The following is a 27,259-nucleotide window of genomic DNA, read 5'->3' as shown; positions in this document are numbered from 1 at the left end:
CCCCTGTAATCTCTTGTAGCAAATCACCCCTTGTAGCTGTTTGCACTTCAGAAAGGAGGTCACAGACCCATATCCCAGAGACTAACGGACCCAATTACCGGGCTGCCGGACCCAATTACCTGGTTGCCTGACTCCAGTGGGGACTGTTTTGAAATAATGCAAGAAGAAGAAGAATGTAAGACCTTCACCATTTTGATCCTTATCACTCACTTCGGACTGCGAACTCCCCTATAAGGATGCCTGTAACTCCCCAGGAAGCGGGGGCACAGTTCTTGAGGCGCTGGCCTATTGTGTCTTCCCTTTGCCTGGCAAAGAAAATAAAAAGCCTCGCTACTTCTTATCTCCCGAACCTCTGTCTCTGTACTTGTACTCGGCATCGGTGCGCGGGGAGCCAAGACTCGGCAACAGCCTCATTCACGAGTTACCAGCAAGTGTTCAGAGCAGCTTATTCCTCCTTCAGTGGGCGCCAGGCATCATCAAAGCCGGCTAAAGAACTGACTGTTATAAGTCAGTTTAGAATAACCTACTACTGACAGAAACTATCTACGCTGGACAAGCTGATCCTACTGCCACGAACATATCGGAACTCACCAGTTCTTGATCTCCTTTAAGTCCACGTGAGTCTGAACCAGTCCACTATACCGCAGGAGGTCACGACTTCTGCTTTAGAAGGCCCCACTCACGTGGTCCAGCCACCCAGAAACCACACGGCAGCTCCTCACCAACAGCACCAAGCCTGGGGTCACTGAGGCCCTGTCTCCCTCAGGACACCAGAAACAACGCCAGCTGTGCCGAGGCCAAGCAGTGCGCTTGCAGCCCAGGACGCGTCCTGGCGGCAGGAAAAATGCCTGAAGACAACACGGCTCCTCAACAGGGGAAAAACTTGGGAAGGCAGCTCTGAGGTCACACACGCACAACACTACTGGAGGCCTATTTTTCTTCTGTAAATTAAAAAAGAACATTAAAAAGTAACTTACCTTCTTTAACGTAAATGTCAATTGTTTGCTGCCAACCGTGGTGTCCGATACACTCAATGTCCCATTTTTCGCTTCGAGTTTCAACCGGTCTTCAAGGGTTTTACTGCAGGAAATTTAAGAGAATGACATATTAATTAGCATTTTGTTTTGATTTACCATTTGAAACAAGTTTTAATTGTAATTGATCACACGAAGAATGATCTTTTACAAATTTGGTAAAGACAGAAAATGGCATTCGTTTAATACTATCAATGGAGAGAATTGCAGGCACTCAAACCGTCATTATCCAGACTCAGCAGATCCCTAGTAGAAACAATGGCTGCCCCAAACACCCACTAATTTAGTATTTTAAGTGGTGGTTCCACATATTTCAATGCTTGCTACTTATCTTACTAAATCACATTTCTGAAGCCAAAATGCAAAGGAGCAATATTTCTGAAGCCTGTAATTTACTGTAATGGTCAGCGGCACTTACGCTGCTAAAGCATTTTATATGTAATCCACGCATGAGTTAGGTATGTGAGCATCTCAGCAACTCATTCACCTTCTGCAAAGGAAGCTCTCCAGGTCAAGCCACAGAGACGTGATATGAGAATTCTGATTTTTCCTTCACTTGGTCTTAGCTCACGGACCACACTCATCACCCACAGTATGAGCAACTTCAAACATGAATACTCGTTTGATTACACAGAGAAAACAAAAGCAGTTACACTGAGGGTAAATTCTATCTGATCCAGCCCTATTCACTGCTACTTCTCCAGGTGTTTTCCTTTCAATTTCTTACCTGAATTACCCTTTCTGACACAATTTGCCCAAATTTCAATTTCATTTCATCTCTTGATCATGTTTCTAAGGTCTCTTTTTATCATCTTTGTCCCTGCTATGGTTTGCTGTGCCCGGCAACTCACTGCCATCTACAACAATCAAGACGTTAAATTTGAATTTTGTACCAGTTATATAACACTTCATTGAATGTTCTTAAAATAATGTATTATTATAAAATCAGATCATTGTTAAGTTGGTTTAGAGGGGAAAAAACAGAATTAAGCCTAAAGATAGACATTTTGAGTAAGTTTTAAAGTTAGCTCTAGCCCTTCTAGAAAAGGCTAAAAAGCAACACCCTCATATCCCTGGGATGAAACTAGGAGGGGAGAAGAGAGGGAACAAAAAACAAGAATACGGTTTTCTCTTCTATTCGGTTCCTTCCTCAAAAAAAAAGTAAATATACTTCCCTTTCCAATCCTCCTTGCACCAACTTAAAACTGAATGCACCCTTTTTAAAAGTTAATATGAAAAAACTTGGTTGAATTTAAAAGGGGGGGTGTGCACTGTATGAAAGGGTCTTCTTTTTCCTGAAATATGATCTTCGTAACTAATTACTGAGGAGAACACAACTCCTAAATGATCCATTAGACAAAGTGATGCTCCTTTGAAATTCTGAAGCCAATGTTTGATGTTTACATCTTTGAAAGCCCTACCTCTAGTTTATGACTACTAGTTAGTACTAAATATACCTTCTTTACATGATTTGAGACATAAACGTGGTTAGCATAAAAGTGGCACTGTTTTCTAAGCAATAATGTTATTAAGAAGCACTTTTAAAGTACTTTTCATCTTCAAAGTTCTTAACAGACTAACTAATTAATCCTTTCAACATCCCTGAGACAGAAGCGCTTATCCTCTATAGATGGCACAAAGGGAGGCAAGATGTTCTATGACTTGCCCCAGGCCACAGACGGATTCAAGCCTAAAACCAGGATTCCACCTGAAGAATTTCTGGTTTCCAGGCGTGTGTCAGACCATGCCTGATTTATAAAGGTTTGTTCAGGAAATGTGTCCACTAAGTATTCTAAATGACAAGCTTCCACATGACAAACTGAATGAGAAATTAAGGTTTGGTTTCGCCTTTTTTTCACTTAAGCAGAACTCAAAGGTGACGTGTAAACTGACTCCAGCGCGCCTGTGACTCATGTCAGCTCTGCAAATTCCTCCAGTCCTTCATTGCACTTTTGTTCTTTCCTTTCAGAGCTACAAGTGCTGAGATTTTAAAGGTAACAGGAATTCTGAATAAGTATGGAGCCACTGAGACAAGGTGGTACACAGAGAACACTAATTTGGGAAGAAAAAGACTTTTCAAGTAAATTGTGGGAAATTACTACTCTTTGCAGGATGACCTATTTCCTGCAGATAGGGCAGAGAAGCTCTGGTCTCCTCTCCGTGTACCTGGCCGGGCACCTGCAGCAACTTGTTCTGCCTCGGCTCCTTGGAGAGACCTGAGCTTTAGGAGGAGCCGTGGCAGAGGATCAGACGCAGGGGCCGAGGGCAGAGGCTCCTGCAGTAAAGCAGGTCCCACTTCCCCCCCTTTAAAGTCGGCTCGCGGAAAGCGGCCGTGAACCACCAGTCCCGAAGCCTGAATTCCCGAAGTGTGAATTCGCTCAGAGGTGACTGAAGACGCAGTCAGGCCCCTGAAAACTGTCTACTGTAACCGAAGAAGAAAACGCAGAAACCCCCCTGCCCGTCCTCCTCACGTTCGCCCAGCACTGGCCGGCCCTCCCCGTCCTGCTCCTCTTCCTGTCTAGGCTTTGGGTCGCAGGCCTCCGGCTGCTTTGTAACTGACGGTAAAGTTAAGAGGTTTAGGGAAAAAGTACCCCCCTGCCGGTCACAAGATGATCAAAACTCCCCCACATCTGCGGGGACTGCTAAGAAGACAGCCATGGGCTGCAGAAGGTGGAAAGGCACAGGAATGACTCAGTATGGGATGGAGAGGGTATGGGGGGGGAAGAACCTAAATGATCAGTACGGCTGCGTTAAAAGAATGAAGAAAAATGGGCATAAACTACGAGGGGAAAAAAATCAAATTATATATTTATTAGATGCCCCAGGACAGCTAAATGATTTACTTCTTTGAGGCTTTAAAAACACACACACACCAGTATCTATTTCCTTAATTGAAACTAATTAAAAATAATGCTCCTTCACAGAGTTTTTAAATCACTCTGTGAGGAAAGGGAGGTAGGGGAGTGGAAGACGTACCTAAAGGCACCTGCTTTAGTACAGCATTGAGAAGAGTGAAATGAGCTTAAGAGAAAGGAATCACCCCACACAGTCTACATCAAAGGGAGTAAGAAGAGAATGGAGAAACAGAAGTATTTAAAATTTAAGTACTTCGTTTTAAATATATAACTTTGACAAATATTTACATACACTGTAAAGGTTACTGGAAACTATTTCAGTGCTTTCAGTTTGCATACGGTGGCTTCAAAGCCTCTATCTCAGCAGATGTAAGTTCAAGCAACCATGAAATCGGTTATCTCAACTCGCAGCTCAGTTAAAATTTTAGAAGATCCCTAATATCCACTATTGTTGCAAGTGTGGGGAAACAGGCATCCTGGCAAGAGGGCAAAGGGCCCAAAGCCCTTCTGGAGGCCGATCTGGCCAAATTGATCGCACACCTCTTTTGGTCCAGCAAACTCCATCACTAGGTAAGGCAGTCTAAAGAAATTCTTGCACATGTGTACATATTTATAACTGTGAAAAAGGAAGAGAAAAACAAGAAACAACCTCAACATCCAAAATTAGATAGCATGGCCCATCCATCTTACGAAATATTTATGCAGCCATAAGGCAGACCTCCATGTATTTACAATGAAAAAATTTCAAAACTTATTGTTCAATGAAAAGAGCACGTGAAACAGCAACAAGGTTAGTGTGATCCTTTCATGTCAAAGGCAGAAAAGCTACAACTGTACACGTGAGTGTGTGCATACACGGGAGTGACTGAAATCTAAGAAGGCGCCCAGAGCAGGACCTCAGGAAGGGAGTGTGGGGAAGAAGGGACTTTCACCTTTCATCCTGTGCTCCTAAGTATTACAATGATAATATGCTCGTGTATTACTGGAGCACATATTACTGGAATAATAAAAGATTCTCTTTTTTTTAAAGTGAAAGTTTGGAATTAAACTGCTTTCAAAATTAGATTTCAAAAATGTTTATATTAAAAATGAGACTGCATTCTTTTAGTTCTTATCCACAATCAGTGAAGAAAATTAGCTGAAGAGTAAAAACTGGCCATAGTTATTTAATTTAAAGTGGATAAGGTTGCAGACATGATAGGCAGCTCACCAAGAGCTACTGAAGTAGCTGGTGAAGAAGATGAGGTCGTCAAAGGCAAAAAATGTCTTAAAAATCTTTGAATTTCCAGGACCTACCACAGGGTAGGTGCTTCAAAGAATGCTCTCATGAATTGGGCTGAAAGGGCCACCTAGCATGTAGTACTTATTACCCAAGAAGAGGGGCTATCCTCAACTACTGAAATTTAGAAAGTTATCCCAAGGACTCTTTCTCTGGGGTTTACCAACAGACACTTCCAATATTTACATCATGCGCCGCAGACCAAGGCTGCCCCAGGTAACTGAAGAGGCTGATGTGCCCAGATTCCTGACGGAGGCCAGCCGGCGTGAACTCCCAATCTTTCTACCTAGAAACACAATCATCTCCACTCGTCCTGACTTCTCTCCCTTGTCTCTGAAGATGTACTGGTGCTCCTGGCCCCATTCACTCCTGACTGCTCACCTAATTCGGCTCTGCCAGTTCAGTCCAGTCTCTCATTTCTTCACTCTCCCCTTCCCCTCTGTGTACTGATAAGTCACATCTCTCAAGCCTAAAAACCCTTTCTTACCAAGTTACTGGCTCTGAATTCCTTCCTTTCACTGCCAATGTCTTGAAAGAACCATCTATGCTAATTGTTCACAATATTCTTTTATCTCCCATTCATTCATCAATCCTGAGAAATTCATCGCAATAAGACACTCTTCCTACGGCCTTTCTCCAACCTCCATTCCGGGGACTCCCCTGCTCCCCCTGACATTTGTGCCACGCCCCTCTCGGTGAAATTCTCCCCATGCTTGGCTCTTTCGTTTTCCTCCCGCCTCTTGGGCAGCTCCTTAGTAATGTTTACTGCCCATATTCTCCTTTACCAGCCCTCTAAATCAGAATTCTCAGCCCCAGCCTAGCGATATATTCCCGACACCTCTAAAATCATATGTGTTACTTTGCCTGCACTTGTATGTTGTCAGAGAGGTGTACGGTTTTCATCACAGACGCAAGAAAAATACTTGCTGTTCCCAAGGGCTCCACTCTTAGCCCTCATCTCCCTCTACATAATTGTGGGAAGTCTTTTTTATACCACAGTTTCAGTCCCACAATGAAGCTGGTATCTCTTATACCAATGTCTCTGGCCCACCTCCTACATTTCCATTTGTCAGCTGGATGTTACCAAGAGGACATTTGGGTCTTGCGGACTTAATGTGCTGAACACCCAGCTCAATACTTTAGCCTTAAATTTGTTTTTCATTCTGTATCCCTTATCTCGGTGGCAACATTGCTAGACATTTCAACATCACCCCTGACTCCTCTGATATTAAATTAGTAACCAAACAATGTTGTAGCGTGTGTCTTATTCTTAGACATGCTTACAAATACTCATGCTCCTCTCCACCCCACACTTCAGGCTTTCGTCACTTCCCACTGAGACTACTGTACAGTTTGTGAGCTGACCTCACAGGCCGTTTCTCCCTGCATTTTCTCTCTAAAACTGCGGTATTTCATAACAGTCTCTGGGAAATAGGGACTTTTTCGCTTATGTTTTTATGTTTATTTTCTACAACAAACATGTACTGCTTTTCCTGTGTAAGTATTTCCATCGTTGGGAGGAGGGGCTGAGCAGATCTGATCACGTTATTCTGAGCCCAAACCCCTCCCTGGCCCGCCAGGACCTGGGTCGGGGCCCAACACGCCTCTCCGGCCGGCTCGTCAGCTGGGCCCCTGCCACTCGCTCTGCGCTCCCGCTGCACAACGAGGGCGCTTCCGCGCTTCCCTCACTCCCACGCAGCAGTCCTCTCTCCACGCCGTGCCCTCGGCGAGAATGCCAGCTTTCCCACCCTGCTTTCTGTGCTCATCTTTTTCTGTCAAGAGACCAGTTTTAATAGGACCTCTAATAAAGACGTCCTCAAATCTCTAAAAACTGACCCTCTTTCTTCCTTGTATACGTTCCCCAGGCCTCTGGACAGCTCACGGCGTCAGCGAGAATGGGAATGCTACGGGCATGTGAGCTGTGCTTTTCCTTTCCATCCCCCGGGCCTAGAACAGCACTTTGCTCACATGAGGCACCCGATGAATGCTTGACTGATGAATGGGTGGGTGGAGAGGCTGACAGGTGGATGAACAGACACACAAACAAAGCGCAGCACACTGGAAGGCATATGAAAAGGTGCTGACAGACATATGCATTTATCTAAAGCCCTGTTACTACGTCAAGCAAAGGACTCACTCAAGTACCCAGTCGGGATTCACTCTTCACTTTTCCCTTTATAGAAATGCTTTTAAGGTTGGGCAAGTCCAAGTGAACTTTTAAACATAATACACTTGCTTCTGATGTTGTGTTTTGTTGATTGCCTTGTGGTAACTCACAGAATAAACATAAGGAATCACTATAGCTCTCTGAAGGATAAATGGTTCAATGCTTCATTAAATAACATTAAAATATTACAAGTTCAGAATTTGCCAGAATAATCCAGTCAAGACCAGAATTCAATAAGCAGTATGTGCCAAAATGCCAGCAAACTGCAGGCTATTCATACCAAAGGGTTATTACTTTAAGCAACTGGATTTGGCTTTTAAGCTTGTGTAAGTATTATCACTCATATAGCTCCTCTTCTCAAAAAAATTGTTTAACTTATTGACGTTTAACTTAGTAAGAACGTGTAACTGCAGTGCATTAACTTAGCTATTATTTATCATTAAATACTAAATTTTCATCCCTTTTGTTTTTTACATTAATATCCTACTACAACCCACAGGCAAAACAAGAATGTCAGTGAGTTTAGTCATGTCTCCCACCCCGAAATCGTGGCTTCCTGTTACCATGGTTACCCTGAAAACAACTGCTCCCAGATTTTCCTGGGTTTCAGGTAAATGAGTTCTTTTTCAGCAGATCTTGAAAGGGTAACTTCCAGAGTTGCCTGACATGTAGGCAAGGCATAGAAGATTCACACTCTCACAAGGATTTATCAAGTGCCTACTCGGGTCTAGGTACTGATCCAGGAGCTAGGGGTAAATAATGCAAGACAAAAACAGCAGATAATCTAACAAAGAAATTCACTCCACGGAATCAGAATACTGAAAACAAGCAGTCTTCCCTCTGCTTCTGAGTAGGACTCCGAATAAAAATCTAAGAATGACAGCTACATAAAAAGCGAGGTTGCACATATTGCTGATGGAACGTAAAATGAAGAAGCCTCTTTGGAAAACAGTGTGGCAGTTTCTCAGAAGGTTAGACATAACGTTACCATGGGACCAACAATCCCACTCCTAGGTACGCAGCCAGGAGAAATGAAAACACATGCCTATGCAAACACACACACAAATGTTCATAGTAGCATTATTTGTGATAGGCAAAAACTGGAAACAACACAAATATCCTTCAACTGATAAATGGATAAATAAAATGTGGTATATCCCTACCCTGGAATATTACTCGGCAATAAAAACTAATGAAGTACTGACACATACTACAACATGGATGAACATGTAAAACATTATGCCAAGTAGAAGCAGTTGGACAAAACGCCATGTACTGTATGATTCCATTTGTATGAAATGTCAGGGACTTCCCTGGTGGTCCAGTGGTTAAGAATCTGCCTTCCAATGCAGGGGACGTGGGTTCGATCCTTGGTCGGGGAACTAAGATCCCACATGCCGCAGGGCAACTAAGCCCGTGCGCCGCAACTACTGAGCCCCCGTGCTCTGGAGCCCATGCGCCTCAACTGGAGAGAAGCCCGCGTGCCCCAACTAAGACCAGACACAGCCAAATAATAAATAAATAAACATTAAGGAAAAAAAGAAATGTCAGAATAGGCAAATCTATAGAGGTAGAGAACAGATTAGTGGATGCCGGGGATGGGGTGGGGTAAATGGGGGTGAATACCAACGGGGTAAGGAATTTTGTTTGGGGGCGATGAAAATGTTTTAAAACTGACTGCGGTGGTGGTTGCAGAACCCTGTGAATAGGCTAAAAACCATCGACTTACACACTTTAAGTACGTGACCTCTATGTTATATAAACTATATTTCAAGAAAGTTGTTATGAAAAAAAAAAGTGAGGTTGGCAGGTAAAGAAAATTTCTTCAAAAGATATTAAGCCTATCACTAGATTCTTTGTCTACCAACGTCTCTTTTGTTAGTCAGAACCAGAATTTCTAGGTGCTCCTGGATCTAAGCTGAAGGGTTTGCTCAACATTTGGTTTCCCAGATATTTGCCAGAAACTGCTGAAATAAAGATGAATAGGCATATCTCCATTCCAGAAACAAGTCAGCCTGTCTATCAATATCCTCCCCACCTTTTCCCCCTTCTTCTGTCTGAAAAACCACATTTTTCAAAACGGGAAGGTGGGAGCTAGAAAAGCACGGGGCACAGCGCTGGTATTGCCCCTGACCTAATGCCTCGCCGGTCTTGCTCGGGTCCTCCTCCTCCTCCCCTTGCCTTGGCTCCCCAGACCTTTAGGCTCTTCTTACAAGGTACTCTACTCTGACTGGCTATCACATCCAAATCCTGTATATCAATACTCAGCCTAGAAATTCTCAAAGCAGAGACCTGGGTGACTTAGAGCTTATACACGCTTTGGGCTTACGTACCCAGCTAGTTCCTTACTTAGACACCTGACAACTGAAACTGTTCAAATAATACCACTTCTTTTAAGGTGGATTTTTTTATTGTGATAAAATATATATAACATAAAACTCACCATGTTAACCATTTTTCAGTGAACAGTTCAGTGGATATTCACACTATTCTGCAACCATTACCACTGCCCATTTCTAGAACTTTCTTATCATTCCAAATTGAAACTCTGTATCTCATTAAGCAATGTCTCCCCACCCCTCAACCGCTGGCAACCACCATTCTACTTTCTGTCTCTATGTGTTCGACTATTCTAGAATACCACTCTTTCTGATCTCTCAGTTTGCCTACAAGAGACTTAAAATTCCTGGCAAATTTTCCAAGTGACCTTTTTAATAATCAGGTAAACTACGATGATGGTAAACATAACTGAAATTCTAACTTTTAAAAATAACTTTCTGTTAAAGAAGTTGTTACCTCTTAATTACCACCATAATTTAAGAGAGTGGCTTCTGCAGTATAAAAGTGATCCAATGTATATATTTACCAATACTCATGGGGCCACACCCTGCACCTTATTGTATGTAAACTATACCTCAAAAAGTTGTTAAAAATAATCACAGTAAAGACCAGTGTATTTCCCCTCAGGCCTTGTGGTGCTTCCCTCACATTAACTCCAAAGATCCAAATGCCGCCTTTAGGGCAAGGAGAAAAGCAAGGCTGGGACAACTCGAGGAACCATCACTGAAGGCTGTGCTACTCACTTCATCAGCTTCTGCTTTGTGGCAGAATCTCTGAAGCTTCTGAATTCTTCGCCTGCTTTGATCTCATAAAACTGGGGCTTGAGGACCGTCTGCCGGTCCTCCCTGAGCCGTTCCTGCCGCTTCACTTTTTCCTCCTGTTGGAGAAGTCGGCGCTGTTTCCTGACCTCTGCAACCCAGGCTTTTTCATCATCCGAACTCTCAGAACTTTCTGCATCACTTGGTTTTCCTTCCGGTTCTTCCTCCTCTTCCTGAAAATAAAAATAGTAAGAAGCAGCTCCTCTCCCCCAACCAAAAACACTGACCCACTATTTTCTCTTAAACAGCATTAGCCCATCAGAGTACGTGACATCGCATGCATCGGAAAAAACATCTTTAATTAAATAAGATACATTCCTAAGCTGAAGGTCAAACAAATTACAGCTCAAGTTTGTTCAAAGACTCTTTCAACTTACACAGAAAACTTTATTTTAAACAAACAGGAGCAAATTCTAAATGATAAAGAGTACATTACTTTTTCATGAAGTTCCTGTTGCTCGAAGAGTCTTAGTTTCTTCTTCCTTTTTTCACAAAGTTTGGAAACAAGTGGATTCAAAAGCCTAAATTCTTCACTCTCTTCGTCTACTTGGAAGTCAGGGTTCTCAAACATAACTTTAAATCGATCATCGGTGAGAATATTAGGAAGGCTCTATAAGAAAAAGAATGTCAAAATTTTAAGTTAATATTGGAATAAAATCTGACCAGAAAGATGGCTTAAAAACATTTTACTCAATAATAAATTAATAAGCTACATAAAGCACAACTTATTAAATTATTATGAAATTGCTAAAAGAATCAGTTTCCAGAACTTTCTAATTGCTTATCTCTTACCCACAATCAAATTCTATTCACCTATTTCACAGAAAATATGTATTAGTTGGCCGTTGCACACAATGAGCTAAGACTGAGTCTTTTGGCCTAACCTTATGCTTAATACATTAGAAAGAATTTTCTTCAATTAACATTTTTGGATGCAAAAACATTTTTCAAGAAAATACATGTTTTTGAAACATGGCTTTTTAAGCATAGCTACTATACTGAATGAAAATTAGTGAGACTTTCAACTTCATATTCTAAAACTGGGAGAGGAGGTATGCATCAATAATAAGTCAAGAATTAACAAGGTGGGGAGCTGGTGGTGTAAGTTTACTGACTCTGAGTTATTCGGAAACCTAAGGGATATTTCCTTCCCTCACAGGACAGCCTCGTCGATCTTTTTCTCCTAGGCCATTTAATTGTTCTCAAAGGATATAATGTGACACTGCGATTTTGACATAATAAAACTTTACTATTGAGACCCATTTTGGATAGCTCAGGACTGACACTGCATTCCCTTTTATTTATACCACTCTGAACAGAAACATTTTCTAGAATGTACTGTAAACTTATCTGTTCACTTAAACAGATGATAATCTTATACACTCAGGGCTCTCCTATTGTTCCTTATCTGCAATAGGCTTGGAAACCAGATACATTAACCTACTTAACATGGTTTGTAAAGTAAACAGCCTAAGCACAGGCTGGAAAAAATGAACCTGTTTGTGGTAAACTATGGCTCTACTTAACAGACTATTTTACTGGCTGCTTCTCCACTACTGGGAGTAAATAAGGTTGTAAGTAGTTGAGCTCAGAATGTTGTATAACTGAGCTACACAAAAAATTGGTAAACCATGAGACATTAAGGAACTTGGGTTGTTTATTACCTGTATGTACCTAAAATCTGACAAACCCTTACTAAAATTCTATGATATACTGAATATATATTTGAGATATATCGAAGTCTTCCCTGACTAAGTATCATTTCCAAGACAGATTTAGATTCAAGGAAGAAACAAAGATAGGTAAGTTCTAGCTCCTGATCCCAAGGCATTCACAACCTAATGAGCAAAAAGCAAACAAACCTCTATGCTACAAGGCACCTTAAAAAGGATGCTAAACAGAGTTGAAAGTGCTCTAGGAGCAGAGAGGTAAAAAGTAATTCCAACAAGGTACACCTCAGAAGGGTTCACAGGGGATATGCATCGGGGAGGAAGCTTAAAAGATGGGTAGTTTTCAACAGATAGAAATTTGGGAAGAACATTTCCAGACCACCGAGGAGTGGTGAACAGTCTAATGCAATAGATAATGCAAGGATAATGGCAAAATTTGAAAAAGCAATTCTTGATCAGGCCAGATTGTAAAGAATTTTAAATACCGTGACCTTATTCTGCAGGTAAGGGGAAACTATTAGGGAACAAGAGGATAAGGAGGAGAAAGATACAGACAGAAGAGTGCGTCAAGAATCTCAGATGACAGGGCTTCCCTGGTGGCGCAATGGTTAAGAATCCGCCTGCCAATGCAGGGGACGCGGGTTCAAGCCCTGGTCTGGGAAGGTCCCAAATGCCGCAGAGCAACTAAGCCCGTGCGCCACAACTACTGAGCCTGTGCTCTAGAGCCCATGAGCCACAACAACTGAAGCCCAGGTGCCTAGAGCCCGTGCTCCACAACAAGAGAAGCCACCGCAATGAGAAGCCCACGCACCGCAACAAAGAGTAGTCCCCGCTCGCCGCAACTAGAGAAAGCCCGCGCGCAGCAACGAAGACCCAACGCAGCCAAAAATAATAAATAAATTAAATAAATAAATTAAAAAAAAAAAAAAGAAACTCAGATGACAAAAAGAAGCCTGCTTTGCGATTCTGCAGCAGCGTGCTACATGATGGGCTGTTGAGGGAGAAACCAGAGTCATGGGGAAGACGAAGAGGCCTCTTGAGGAAACTGGGAAAAGAGACAGGGCCTGAGTTAGGGCAACTGGAATCTAAGGGTGTTTTAGGAAAGGATGATAGTGAGATACACTTCCAAGTTCGAACTGATAGATACAGCTACAGATGAGATGGGAAGAGGAAGACTGAAAAAGAGGGTTAAAAATTTCAAGTGTCTAGCTTAAGCGACTAGAAAGCTGGCGATACAGCAAGTCAGGATCCGTCACTGGAGACGATCAGAAAGCGAGGCAGAGGATGGAGGAAAGGGCAAGAAATCATGTACCAGGAAACCACGACATCCCCCAGTAGCTAAATAGTAAGTACACCGTGCTACATTCAAACAACTGAGTATCATTTAGCGTTAAAAAGAAAGAAGGGGGCTTCCCTGGTGGCGCAGTGGTTAAGACTCTGCCTGCCAATGCAGGGGACACAGGTTCGAGCCCTGGTCTGGGAGGATCCCACATGCCGCGGAGCAACTAAGCCCGTGAGCCACAACTACTGAGCCTGCGCGTCTGGAGCCTGTGCTCCTCAACAAGAGAAGCCGCGACAGTGAGAGGCCCGCGCACCGTGATGAAGAGTGGCCCCCGCTTGCCGCAACTAGAGAAAGCCCTCGCACAGAAACAAAGACCCAACACAGCCAAAAATAAATAAATAAATTAAAAAAAAAAAAAAAGGAAAAAACTCAACTATATGCTAAAAAAAAAAAAAAAAAAAGAAAGAAGGTTTTCAGCCACAAAAAGACATGGAGGGACCCTAAATGCATATTATTAAGGAGAAAGAAGCCAATATGAAAAGGCTACGATCCCAACTATATGACACTGTAGAAAAGGTAAAACAATGGAGACAGTAAAAAGATCAGTGGTTGCTAGGGCTCAGTAGGAAGGGATGAATAGGTAGAGAGCATAGAGGATTTGAGGGGATGTGAAAATATTCTGATGTTCTAATAGTGGATACATGTCATTATACATTTGTCCAAAACCGTGGAATGAACACCACCAAGGGTAAACCCTAATGTAAACTGTGGGCTTCTGGGTGATTATGATGTATCAATGTAGGTCCATCGATTGTAACAAATGTTCCCTCTGGTGGGAGATATTAATGGGGGGAGGGGGGATTACGCATGTGTCGGGGCAGGGGTATATGGGAAATCTCTGTACCCTCCTCTTGATTTTGCTGTGAACGTAAAACTGTTCTAAAGTAAAAATTGTCTTAAAAAAAAATCCAGTGCATGAGAAAAGTTAAACAAAGAAATTATGTTCCATTTAAGACTGGTTAACTCAGTCTATGGCTCAAGGAGAACATCATCTGGATTCTGATGGACACCATTAGGTGCCTAAAATCAAGGCACCAGGACTCAGGAGAGAAGAGGGGGATAAACCAGATAAATTTTGGAGTTACCTGTAAACACAGGATACGTAATACTGCCAAAGACCACATGAATAGCTATTGGCCTGTTATACATTTTCAGGTTTCATGTATATACATATAAACCCCAAGGGAAATCTTTTCTTTTTCATCTTACTGTATTATTAAATAATCACATTTAACAAATAACTGAGAAACATGTTAAAAAAGGATATGTTGGCTAGTATTCTTTTTTTCCCTTAATTTAAAACAAATAAGTTGCATTGCCTAAAGACAAGTATGCCTTAGAACAAATATAAAATAAAAACTCTCCTAACCCAGCTGTAAAAATATTTCCATCAGAGAGTTTCCTAGTCTAATTGTTTGTTTTCACAGCTGTCTTAAAAAAAAAAAAAAAAGTAGTTTGAGATGTAGTTAGTGATGTGCTGTAGTAGTTCACGAGCGTCTGGCTAGCGAGCTGCCCTACAAATACACATGTGCATATGCCAAACACTTGCCACTGGAATTTAGGAAACATCTTAAAGTATTGTTTATACCACAGCCCTGCCTCAAAGAAGTGTATTATGTGTAGATCTGAGTAGGATGCTTATTATCAATATTTTGTCCCAACACAGTGACATATATGAGAAATACTTAACATTTAAAACAGATTAATTCTTTCAATGCTATGGTATCTATGAAATTAAGGTGATGCAGACTTCTGAGTAAAGATGGTGGTTCGAACATGAGCATCTTCTAATCTCTGCTAAAACCCCACTAAAACAACAGAAAAGGGGCTTTAAAAAGACACAGACCCTTAACGCTGAGAAGGACAGGAAAGGAAACAGGAGCAACGAGGCTGCAGGAGCAAGAAAGGAAGGTCTAGCCCCCGCGGTCTCCAGCTGAAGGAAGGCTTCTCTGCAGGGGAGGGCGTGGCCAGCCGGGCCCACAGCGCGGGGAGGCCAGGGGAGCACCTGGCACCAGGGGGTGCGGGCGAGGGGCTGAGATGCCCCCCACCCGGCCGCCCCAAGCCCCCCTGATGGGAGTTCTCAGTCCTCAGAATGCTGGCAGCCAGGCCACCGCCCTCCAGTCAGGAGGCTCGGAGCAGCCGAGGGAAAGGCTGAAGACCCTGCCATTTGGCGCCTCCCCAAATAAACCGCTTGGCCAGGTCAGCACACAGGACTGAGGAGCCCTGTCTCCACCTCAGAGCCTCCCCTCAGCTTTTCAAATCTTTCACTCTTAAATTTGAACAAGTGACCATGAATCACAGCAGGGAAAGACTACTTAAAAATTTTTTTTAAGAAAATTTCCAAGTGCTGAAGAACCTAAGTTCCTGGATTGAAAGAATAAAGCTGAAAGAACAAATGAATTAATTCTTAATTAGAATTAATACCACCAAATTAATTAATACCAAATTTCTAATACCAAATACCACCAATTAATACAACCAAATTTCTAAGTTTGGATAAGGTCCAGATAATGTTTCTTGACATTATGCGGTGGGTCACTTGCCATTGCAGATGCAACATCAACTGAAAGGTAAACATCTTATTAGACTTTAATTATGTTATCAGTGGTAGCAATATCTGGGAACGTATTTCACTGTCAGCCTCCATGAAATTTCAGCTGGAGCCAAAGCAGAACATAACCGCACCACACTGACTTTCACGTCAGAAGTTACCAGAGCTATTAAAGCTCCTGAGGGCTTAAAGAGCTGAATTCAAAGACCAGACAAGACTAATGAACTGCTGATGGATTTCACAATTCTTTCAAGTATTCTTTACAATTATAATGAAGGAGTCTTTCCTTAATTCAGGAACGGTTTTTAAGGTCTTTTTTTGTGGGGCGGGGGTGGGGGAATCACACCACGCGGCCTGTGGGATCTTAGTTCCCCGACCAGGGGGTTGAACCCAGGCCCTAGCAGTGAAAGCGCCAAGTCCTAACCACTGGACCGCCAGAGAATTCCCCAGGTCATTTAATTAGATAAAACTGTTAAACAACGAATCATACAAACTGTCTAATGACAGTCTCAGATTTTTAGATGACTATATTTAAGTATTTCTGGAAAGAAACTGAGCTCTGATAACGGAGCCTGACTTGGGTCAGCAAGCCACTAAGAGCAGATGAGGAGCACGTTTTACAAACACCACCTTCTAGCGGGATTCTATAGTTCACACAGCTACAAACACCGTGCTTCCAGCTTCCAACAGCTGAAGGGGAACTGTTTGATGGAAGAAGATAAGAATTTCCAAGGTTCTTCCTCTTTGCACCTGCAGTAGAAATAGCACACAGTCTGATGACTCTTTACAGGATAACCCTATAAATGTTTTGACTAAAACTGTTTTAAAGGCACAGACAACCATGATTTTCCCATTGACTCTACAGATCACTTTGCATGTTTTCAGCTCCCAGGCTCGTTGTTACCAGCCTGCACTAACGTGCACAGCAAGGGCCGCCTGTGTTCTACATCTCTTCCAGCCGTCCCTACCTCAACAAAAGTCTGTGAAGCAGAGGGAGGATGGTGAGAAAAGGACGCTTCCCCCACATCTCCACAATCATAAGGCCTTTAAAAAGGCTCCGGAACTGTGTATACCGTGCTGCACAAAGTATCAAAATTAAATTAGCTCCATTCCCTCCTTACTGAAACTTCAGGGCATGTAAATCCAAAGATCACTTCCATTAAGCTTGCAGAATGACATATAAAGCTGAAAGGTTACCTCCCTAACCATCCTCAGGTTGGGCTAACAAGACAATCAATGTGGGGACTTCCCTGGTGGCGCAGTGGTTAAGAATCTGCCTGCCAATACAGAGGACATGGGTTCAATCCCTGGTCCGGGAAGATCCCACATACCACGGAGCAACTAAGCCCACGCAGCACAACTACTGAGCCTGCGCTCTAGAGCCCACAAGCCACAACTACTGAGCTTGTGTGCCGCAACTACTGAAGCCCACGCGCCTAGAGCCCGTGCTCTGCAACAAGAGAAGCCACCACAATGAGAAGCCCACACGCTGCAACAAAGAGTAGCCCCCGCTCGCCGCAACTAGAGAAAGCCCGCACACAGCAACAAAGATCCAACACAGCCAAAAATATAAATAAATAAATTTATTAAAGAAAGAAAGGAAGAAAGAAAATAAATCAATGTGAATACTCTGAGGAGAAAGTCAAGGTAGCAGGAAGCACTTACATTTTAAACATTTTAAGATATACATATATACTTAGTACACTGATGTAAATTAGGAAGGTGCACAGCCATAGCATATAGATGTATAAATTCATATAATAACAAGTTTAAGTCATTGCTTCAACATTGGTATACTATTCATGTAATGAAAATAGAAACGTAAAAGCCATCTATGTATTTACTTGTGTGTGGGGGGGTGGGATGAACTGGGAGATTGGGATCAATGCATATACACTAATATGTATAAAATAGATAACTAATGAGAACCTGCTGTATAACACAGGGAACTCCACTTCGATGTACAGCAGAAACTAACACGACACTGTAAAACAACTATACCCCAATAAAAAATAAATTAAAAAGAACTGGAAAAAAAAGGGAAAAAACAGCATATTAAAAGAAGCTAACAGACCAGGATAAGAGGATGCAGAAAGGATGAGGAGGCCAAGGACGACAGAGGGAACAGTGAGAATGAACCCATTTAGAAATCATAGCGCCAAGAACGCCCCTCGCTGGTCCTACTCTTGCATCTTATAGAAGAACAAGCTATGACCCAGTGAAGCTGAGGGTCACCCATGATGACACAACTAGTTAGCAAGGGGGCCAGACACAAGACCCTTTAGTTGCAGTCCCCTGACGTCACTGAAGAGAGTGGTACAAAAATAAACACATGAAGAGCTCACTTATCTCCCGTTCACTCACCTGGCTAAAAACTAGAGAGAGAACCGAGAAAGAATAAACAAGCAAACAATCCCCTCCTGAGAGCTCAACACAGCCGGCCCAGATACGAGGTTCAGCCATCTATCTACTCAGGCAGGTCCTGCAGGCTTGCAGGAGAGATCAGATGTTTACACCTCATTCCAGAGGACAGCCCAGCTTGGTCATCTGCCTGCCTGATCTAAACAGGTGAGAAAACAGCACTGGGGAGGAACGAGGAAGGCTTCGCATATCCGGGAAAATTAGAAAAACCTCCTCCTGTCTTGACAACATCAGCTAAATGAAGCATTGACCCTTACTTAGTTTATGACCGATCTTTCTCTCTTTTACATTAGGAACGGAATGTGGAGAGCAGTATTCATAGGAGTGCACAGTCCCAATGATGCCAAGTCTAAATGAAAACTGGTTACTTGTGAAGTTATAAACAAACCTAGTTAGTCCAGAGAAAAACAATAAGCAAACTCAATATTTAACAATAAAAGGATTATTTAAAATACATCACAAGATAAAATATGCAGCTCTCAAAAATATTTATGAAAGAATTTTTAATAAAAATGGGAAGCTATGTGTGTTATTTTATAGAACCAGGATAAATATTTTATATATACAATAGTATCCTGCTATTATAGTTTATAATTTTAAGAGAAATAAGACAGGAAGGAAATTCACTAAAATATTAATGATGCCTTTGTCTGGATAGAATTATATGGGTGACTTTCTTCTTTATATTCTATTTTACAAACTTCCCATATTGAGCACATACTATCTTAAAAGCAGGGAAAACAGAAAACTAAATGCGTTTTTAAAGTAAAAAGAAAAAAGATACAAGTTACTGTCAAGAAAATGGAGAGACAATTTATCAATATTTTCTCTGCCTTATAAAATCTTACCTTAACCTTCTTTTTCCATGTAGATTTTTGCTTTTCCTCCTCTTCCTCAATTAATTTAAGTGCCAGCTCTTTGTTAACTTTTGGCAATTTCTAGTAGAGGTGAAAAAAAAAAAGCTGTACTGAAATACCTACAATTTAGCTTTAAAGGTTAAAGCGAAGAGCAGGGACAGAGGACTCCGTGTCCTAGCCTGACCTGGCCAATATACACACACACTCACTGCTTTTAAAAACTTAACAAATAATCTGGAAAAAGGAAAGACCTGTCACTAGTCTTTTGCGCTGGAAGTGTGTGCATGTGCTTTAAACAATGTCCAGTTGGAAGTGACTGCATCACTTGGTGGCTGATCTCAGTCGGGACGGGAAGGCAGAAGGAGATGGGGTTTGCGCTTCCCCTCTGCTTGCCGCTGGCGTGACATCACCCGCCAATGCTTCTTTGTCCTGGCAACAACAGGTGGCTCCAGCAGAGCGGGGAGGCCACTCTGTGGTTCTCCCCCGCTCCCGGGAACAGCCTCACCCTACCTCGAGGACCCCACGGCCAGCTGTCAGCCCTCCACGGAGGTCTGAGTCCCGGCTCTCAGGCCTGCCTCTCTCCTGCCGCCCAGCCCTGGAGTGTCAGCTGCTCCCTGAAGCCACGGCCTCTCTTGTCAATACCTCAGTATTTCTGCCTTTTCAGTTCTCTAATACCTGGGTAACAATTCTTTACATTAAATTCCCTCTGTTAATAGAACTAGTGTGGCCTGATTCCTGTCTGGGCCCTGGCATAGTCTAATGACCATTTCCCATGATCCAAGCAGCTAGCCTAAGACACTCCCAAATGTCAGGAAGAAATGGGGATTAGCAAAGCGCCATCGCTCCAAAATCTAAATCCCTGTTTGAAAACAGCATCATATCTTCCTGGTAGGACGGACACTATCAGCTCGCCTGGCATGATCTTCCACACTACCATTACCATGGAGTCTATAATGATAAAACTCTAAAGAGTGTCCACCCTCACAACAAATAAAATATACCAAAAATACCAGTAAAAGATGTAAACTAAGGATGGAAAAACTAAGAAATGGATGGCAGGTTTCTTTGAGTAATAAATAAAAGTGAAGTACCCTTCTCTAGTACATTCAATGATGACTACAATATTTACCTTTAATTGGACTCTCTGTGCTCGTGTTTCTTCTATCTTCTGTCGGATCTTATCTTTCCTATATTCTTCAAAAGCAAATGGATTTACCATCAATTTCACCTTTTCAAAGTGGAAAAAAATTAAAAATAAGAGAATTGTATTTAGCAGCATGTCTCATATACAGCATGACTATCATGCCAAAGAACAGACAGATTGCTTACAAATCTTAAGTATGTTTTATAAAAATGCAAGTAAGTAGAGAAGAAATGGCTACAGAGCGCTCATCAGTCACCTAAAATAACTGTAGTTTTGTAGTTACCTTGTGGTAGAGTCTTATATCCATGAAAAATCCATGCATATATGCCCGGAGAAAAGGTGATCCAATAAGATGGGTGAGCCCTGGGGAAAGTTAATCAGAAGAAGGCAGATTTTTATGAAATCTTGATTAAAATTCAACGATTTTTCATGACAATTTGATTATAAGTTCACTTTTGAGTAAAAATTTAAGGATCAGAATTACTGATCTTCTTCAATAATTGCAAAGAAAATTTTACTCTGCTTCAGCAATATCATCCTTACTTATTTTTAATGCAATACTAAGCATAAAAATGATGGCAAGGTCTTTATGAACTATGACAGGTAAGTAAAGAAGGGTTCCCTATACAAGTGGTTCTCAGATTTTTGGATTCCATGAGCTAGTTTAACTTTAAAAATAATACTGAGGGCACTTCCCTGGCGGTCCACTGTTTAAGACCCCACGCTTCCACCGCAGGGGGCACAGGTTCGATCCCTGATCGGGGAACTAAGATCCCGCATGCCGTGCAGCGCGGCCAAAAAAAAAGCCCAAACAAACAAAAAATGCTGAGATCAACACTAGGTTGTCAACTTTCAAACTGCCAAGTAGGAACAGTGCCAGGGTTGGGGGGAGACCACTGTTATGGCCCATAATTTCCAAAAACAAAGGACACTGTCACAACAATAATGTAGAAAGGGCATGTTTTTCCCCCAAAAGAACAGCTTTTGGCAAATTTATACCAACATATATATTATATACAGACATACTTCATCATGGATGAATTAAAAGTTCAATGCCAATCAGTGTTTGGAAGCTTTGAACAGTATCTTTCACAGGGTTTCCTAGATTTAGATTTCATTTACAATCAGTGGTGCTGGTGGTCAGAAGAGGATGCTCTGCCTATGTCACAGAAATTATTTATTAATTGCAAATATTTACACAGAGAAAGGTTATGAGAATATTTATCTTCAGAATAAGACCACCTATGATATACTCACATAAATGGCAGCTTTAGTTGGTATAATACTAAGTGACTATGTTTCCAAGGAAAACATTACCCTGATTTCCAAATTTTAGAAATTAACATCCCTCCAGACCTAAAAATCACTTACTAGGCAAAATCACATAGATGTACAAAACAGTATACATTACAGAACAACATCAAAAGGCAAAATTAAATTTAGGATAATCTCATAAAGTAATAAGACTTGGTCAGAAAAATACTTTCCTAGAATTCATTAGGTTAATAAAACCACAGGGTTTGGATTTGCACAGTAGAAACTTAAAAGGTGGTAGGGGTGTTCGGGGGGAGGGAGGGCTGAACCTTAATGAAATGTCCAGTGCATAACAATCTGCATTTAGGTACCTGCACATGTGGGTTCGTAATTTTTTGTTTCCTCTATTAGGTATATAAAATTTACATTTACGGCCCAGCATTATTCCCATTCCAGGAGAAAGCTTTTCATGTTAAAACAATTCTACACAGAGACTCTGGCAGGAGCAGCAGCTTTTCCCATCGTTAGCTCCACAGAACACTAGTCCCAAGAGATCTTTGAGGAAGAAGAGGTTCTACGATCAAGTTAAGTCTGGGAACTGTTTCATATTTTCCTCCCCCTCCTGGATATTTACAGTGTATGATGGCATTAAAGGCTCAAAGAAGTCCATAAGTAGAGAAACTGATTTATCTTGGCTTAACCTAACATTTCTCAAACTTATTTGCCACAAATCTCTTAAAATGATAGGTAACATTTATGTATCATGTTTCAAAACTGTGGTGAGTACTTTTCAAGCATTATCTGATTCATTCTCCAAGCAACCCTACGGGTAGGCACCATTACTACTGCCATTTTATAGATGAGGAAACCAAGGCACAATGAGGTTAAGTAAATTGGCCAAGTCATAGAGCTGTTACGTGGTAGCGGTGGGATGTGAGCCCATGTCAGCCCATCTCTAATTGCCCATGATATCAGCCAAAATCCAGCACTGCATACACAGTGGCCCATGAAACACGTTTTGGGAAACACCATGGTATAGGACCTGCTAAAGGCTATAACTGGGAAATGTCAGAACTTGCAAGTATTCAATGCTATAATCTTAAGAAATAAGGGAAGTTAGTGACATGGCCTTATTTTTACTTTAACATAAATTATTTTAAAGGTTTTATATATGATGGTAAAATCTGTTGAAAAATTATAACCAATGGCTCATTTAATATTAAAAGATATTACTAATTTACATGAAGATGATTTCTAGTATAACTTATTTTGTTGAATATTATATCTATTTCCATAGTTTTAAAAATAGGCAGTATGAATGCATTTTAACAAAACGTATCTAAACCTTTATCACGGCCTTCCTCACCCAAAATAAACACAGTGAAGAGACTGAAAAAACACCCAAAATATACTAAACACAGTAGTTTTTTAAAATCCACAAAACAGCAATGACTTTTTAGTCTCCAATTTAAGAAGGTAGGTGAGTATGACACAAGCATACTGTAAAAATTACATTGGAGATATTTAAGGAGGCACTTCAGTAGGAAGACTTAGTTCACCCTATTTCATCCATAAGTCATATTTTTAAAAGGCTAAATACAACTCTTTTCTTTTTAAACACATTAAAATTTAAAGAATTATTTTGGTGGTAGCTAGTAGAAAATAATTCTGCCTGGATTAACTGTGCTAAAAGATATAGTTTCAAAATAGAGTTTAAGAATCTCTCTTCTCATCTATTTGTTATACGATTCTATCTTCTTTTAGCATTTAACTGCTATAGTACATCTATTTGTTCTAGACAACTAAGCTGCCTAGGCTTGTGGAGAATGGACCCTCTAGGTTTTCCCATTCTCAGTAATTTGTTATGTAGCCTTTTCCCAACAATAGAACAAGATTAGCAAAACCTACTCTTGTTATCCTACAAACCAGCACTAGTCAACTAAGATAAACATGTTCTTCAGAGGGGTCAGTATGGCTGAGGTTAAGAGCATGGACTCTTAAGTTTAAACTCTAACCCTCACATTTACCAACCACTGAAGCCTTTGGCAAGTTGCTTTAATCTTTCTGGGAAAAAAAAAAAATCTTTCTGTGCCTCAGTTTCTTTACCTATAAAATGAAATCATAATAGTATCCACTCCATAGCTGTGAGGATTAAATGAGTTGTATATAAAACATTCAGAATACCGCCTGGCACATCTAAGCCCTATTTTAAATGTTGGCCATTATGAAGAAGCATTTCTTGGTTTGTATTCTTTAAACCTAAGTAACTGTTAAGGTTCTACATATTTGAGGATTCAATCTATGGGTTCTAAGTTTTGGATTAGGTCTTTTAATAAGCAAACCTACAGGGGGACAAAAATCGTTTCCGTGCAGTCTCTGAGATTTCTCAAAATCTTATTATATTCAAATAGTACTTGAAAGTCACTGCTCCCTTGACTGATATTTTTCCTATACATAGGTGGTAGGTTAAAAAAATTATTCCTCATTTAAGATACAAAAAAGCTCCAGTAGGTTGAATTTATCTGAATCTTTTTCTAAGCAGAGATTATATATACTAAGTTTAATGTCTGATTTGTCAGAACGAGATTTGGAAAATCAGATAAATGTGACTCCATCACTTCTAATGTTCAAAACTCAAAACAAAAACAAGTAGAAATAATCTTATAAACATTTCATCATAATTTTTTTTACCTAAATTTTCAAGGTCTTTCTTGGTGACAAATTTGTAATCATCATAAACTGTGCTTTCTGGATTCTCTTCCAATTCTTCTGTCAAGTTGTCTAAGAAGGAACACCACCTGGGAGCAGGACCCAAAACCTGCCGGCGTTGATTAGAAGGTTAGCAAATGTGCATTCTAATCATGTCAACTAAGAGTTGTTTTACAACCAGACTTCATATTATATTTATATAATTTAAAAATCCTTGATTCTATCATAAGTACTGAGAAACAACTGCAATATGCATAATCAAGTCTATAACGGAAGAGAAAAAAACAAAGTAGGGAGAACTTAGACCTGTAAGGGAAAAATCTCAGTCTGGGACACAACAATATTAATGAATATCCTTACGTGAGAACTATGAAAATAGAAATAATAATTCAGGTAGTAATAATAACATCCATCTATAATTCTATTATCTCTTTCATTCAAAACAGTACTAGAATCTACAAAAGCATACTTGGCATACCAGACTTTTTGTTTGCCACTCATGACAAAAGTCCAAAATGTGAATTATCCTTTTTAAAGGTTTTCAACGAATTACTTGATAATTACATTCTATCTTGTATGGTCCACTTCATTTAATTGATTAAAAATTAAAATTCTGTATACAGAATTCTTTAGATTTAACCTAAAATGGGCTGCCAGGATCCACAATCAGTCCCAATAAAAGGCTGAGGAACAAAGGATTGAACAGAATTTATAACCAAGTAATAAAATATGAATACTTCAATTTGTAACCCAATTACTTCCATAAAATACCGTGATTGCTTCTTACTCTTTTGCCCCTGGTACAAATCTTTCCCAGCAGACGTCTCACGCACTGAGATCAACGCTTATCCCAAAGGAAATAACACTCAGCGGGAGAGCCAAGCTACCGAAACCCTCCCTCATGGTGGAGGCTTTCAGAAGAGAGAACTCTGGGCTCTTACAAAATGAAACTTCCAATGACTTCTTGCCTGTGTATTTTGACAGTAACCAATCATACAGAGGAAAAAAAACAAAACTCATAATGGAAATTATTAAATCTAGCTTAAACTTTTTGGAGAAGGGAAGGTAGGAGGAAGAGAGTTATAACAAAGGAAGACAGCCCCCAATACCCTCTTCAACCATTAAAAAAAAAAAAAAAGTAAATGTAAGATATAGCCATACTAATTAATTCTATTATTTTGCCTGATTAGAGAGGGTGATCCCACCACTCCTGCCAAAGGCTATGGGGCTCATGAACATGAAAAACAACTCTTAATGAGCATTAAAAAGTCCCATGGAGTATTTTCTTACTTGCATAATCTGTACAATTTTTAAAAACAGAGGTAAAGGTCTTGATACGCTAAGTGGTTTGACTAACCATAAAAGACAAACCTTCAAGAAATGAAAGGTATTTTTAAAAAAAATTCAATGTAGACCATTTTAAAGAAACTGCTGTGGTTTTAAGCAATTTTAGGACAGTAGCTTGAAGTTAACAAATATTGATATTAATTGCTACTATATATAAAGCACTGTGCTAAACCAAAGTCCCCGACTATGCTCTTATTCCCCAAGGAGTTAGAAACCTAACTGCAGCAGATGGTTTGTGCACGCACACACGTGCACATGAGCACACACTCAGCCGTTTAAAGCAATGAACTGAGATTGTGCTGAATCCACGTGGAAGACGGGCAAGGGCTAGATGAAACAGGCCGGGTTGGGACACTCAGTAAGTATATTTGAAAGGACTTCCGGTTAGAATGAACACGTGAGCAAGCTAGGAAAACCACGGGGCACCTTCTGAGAGTGAGAGTTTAGGCACCTGCAACTACAGGGTATCTGCTTCCCATCAGTCACAAATATGCAAAAGCAAAGCTCGACCATGTACTGGTGTACAACCTAGGACAGCAATCGTCTCCTCTTTTAGAGAGGAAGAAAGTACACTAACTCTTAGCACTTTTCTAGAATATAAGATCCTCAAGAAATTGTTCTCATGGGAGGGTTTAAACTTCATCTGTTTTAAGTGCTTAATTTCCAGTATCTAGAACATTGCCTGCCAAGTAGTAGGTGTTCAGTTAAGTGTTTCATAAATAAATCTAGTCACACATAAAACATGTATGAATGCATTCATGAATTCCACTCCACAAGGCATGAAGACTTAAAGGGTCTAGTTTGGCAAAAGTATTTTTTAAATTGTCTAGTTGTCCTTACTCAGATAAAAACATTCAAATACCTCACCATAAAACTACTGGATATAAGAACACTTTTTAGTGAAAGTCAGATTTATTTTGCCTCCTATGCGAGGGGGCACTGGTACCAAAGGACCTCATAATAAAGTAGTTTCAGTCATAAACATGGGCTTCAAAGACAATGAAAAGATTACACTGTGTTTACTGACTTTTCTTGGGGGATGAGGGGTAGGAATATTAAAATATCAGACCAGATCTGAACTTACTTTCACATGGTCCTTTTTTATAATGTTCCAGAACACTCTTTTTGATAGTTATCTGGATTCTAATGAAACTGTTTCAAATTGCCTCTCCAGGGACAGCTCTGGTTATGGAAAATAATCTCTGCAATCAAATTCATGGCCATTAAATTTTACAGGAGGAAATATTTCCATCAAAAACAAAACGAAGTCTAATGGGTTGATTATTAATCACGTTTCCCTACTTCCTACTCACAGAAAAAAAATCAGAATAACCATAACAAAGTTCAAATTACTGATTTAACTGGTATTCACTGAAGGTTTTATCCACATTAGAGCTTTCCTCAAAGGTCTACCACTAAGTTGCAAAAACAGTGGTTGGCTTAACTAATAAGGAGGGCTTAAGCACGTGCA

At 40.7% G+C, this 27,259-nt stretch overlaps 1 protein-coding gene across 2 annotated transcripts in view; it reads right to left on the bottom strand.

The window, feature by feature from the left end:
* NOL10 (nucleolar protein 10) overlaps positions 1–27,259 on the bottom strand; it is an 86,800-nt gene that overhangs the window by 5,797 nt on the left and 53,744 nt on the right. For both annotated transcript variants that reach the window (XM_082357514.1, XM_082357515.1), the window contains 7 exons: positions 24,424–24,550; positions 20,762–20,841; positions 20,464–20,562; positions 19,326–19,415; positions 10,930–11,103; positions 10,419–10,666; positions 978–1,080 (listed from right to left, as the gene is read on the bottom strand). In XM_082357514.1, coding sequence (XP_082213640.1) covers positions 978–1,080; positions 10,419–10,666; positions 10,930–11,103; positions 19,326–19,415; positions 20,464–20,562; positions 20,762–20,841; positions 24,424–24,550 — 921 coding nt within the window. The remainder of the gene's footprint in view (positions 1–977; positions 1,081–10,418; positions 10,667–10,929; positions 11,104–19,325; positions 19,416–20,463; positions 20,563–20,761; positions 20,842–24,423; positions 24,551–27,259) is intronic.

Source organism: Balaenoptera borealis (assembly GCF_965194805.1).
Source record: "Balaenoptera borealis genome assembly, chromosome: 15".
Lineage (NCBI taxonomy): Eukaryota > Metazoa > Chordata > Mammalia > Artiodactyla > Balaenopteridae > Balaenoptera > Balaenoptera borealis.
The sequence above is the reverse complement of the archived record's forward strand: the minus strand, read 5'-3'. Positions and strand labels throughout refer to the sequence as shown.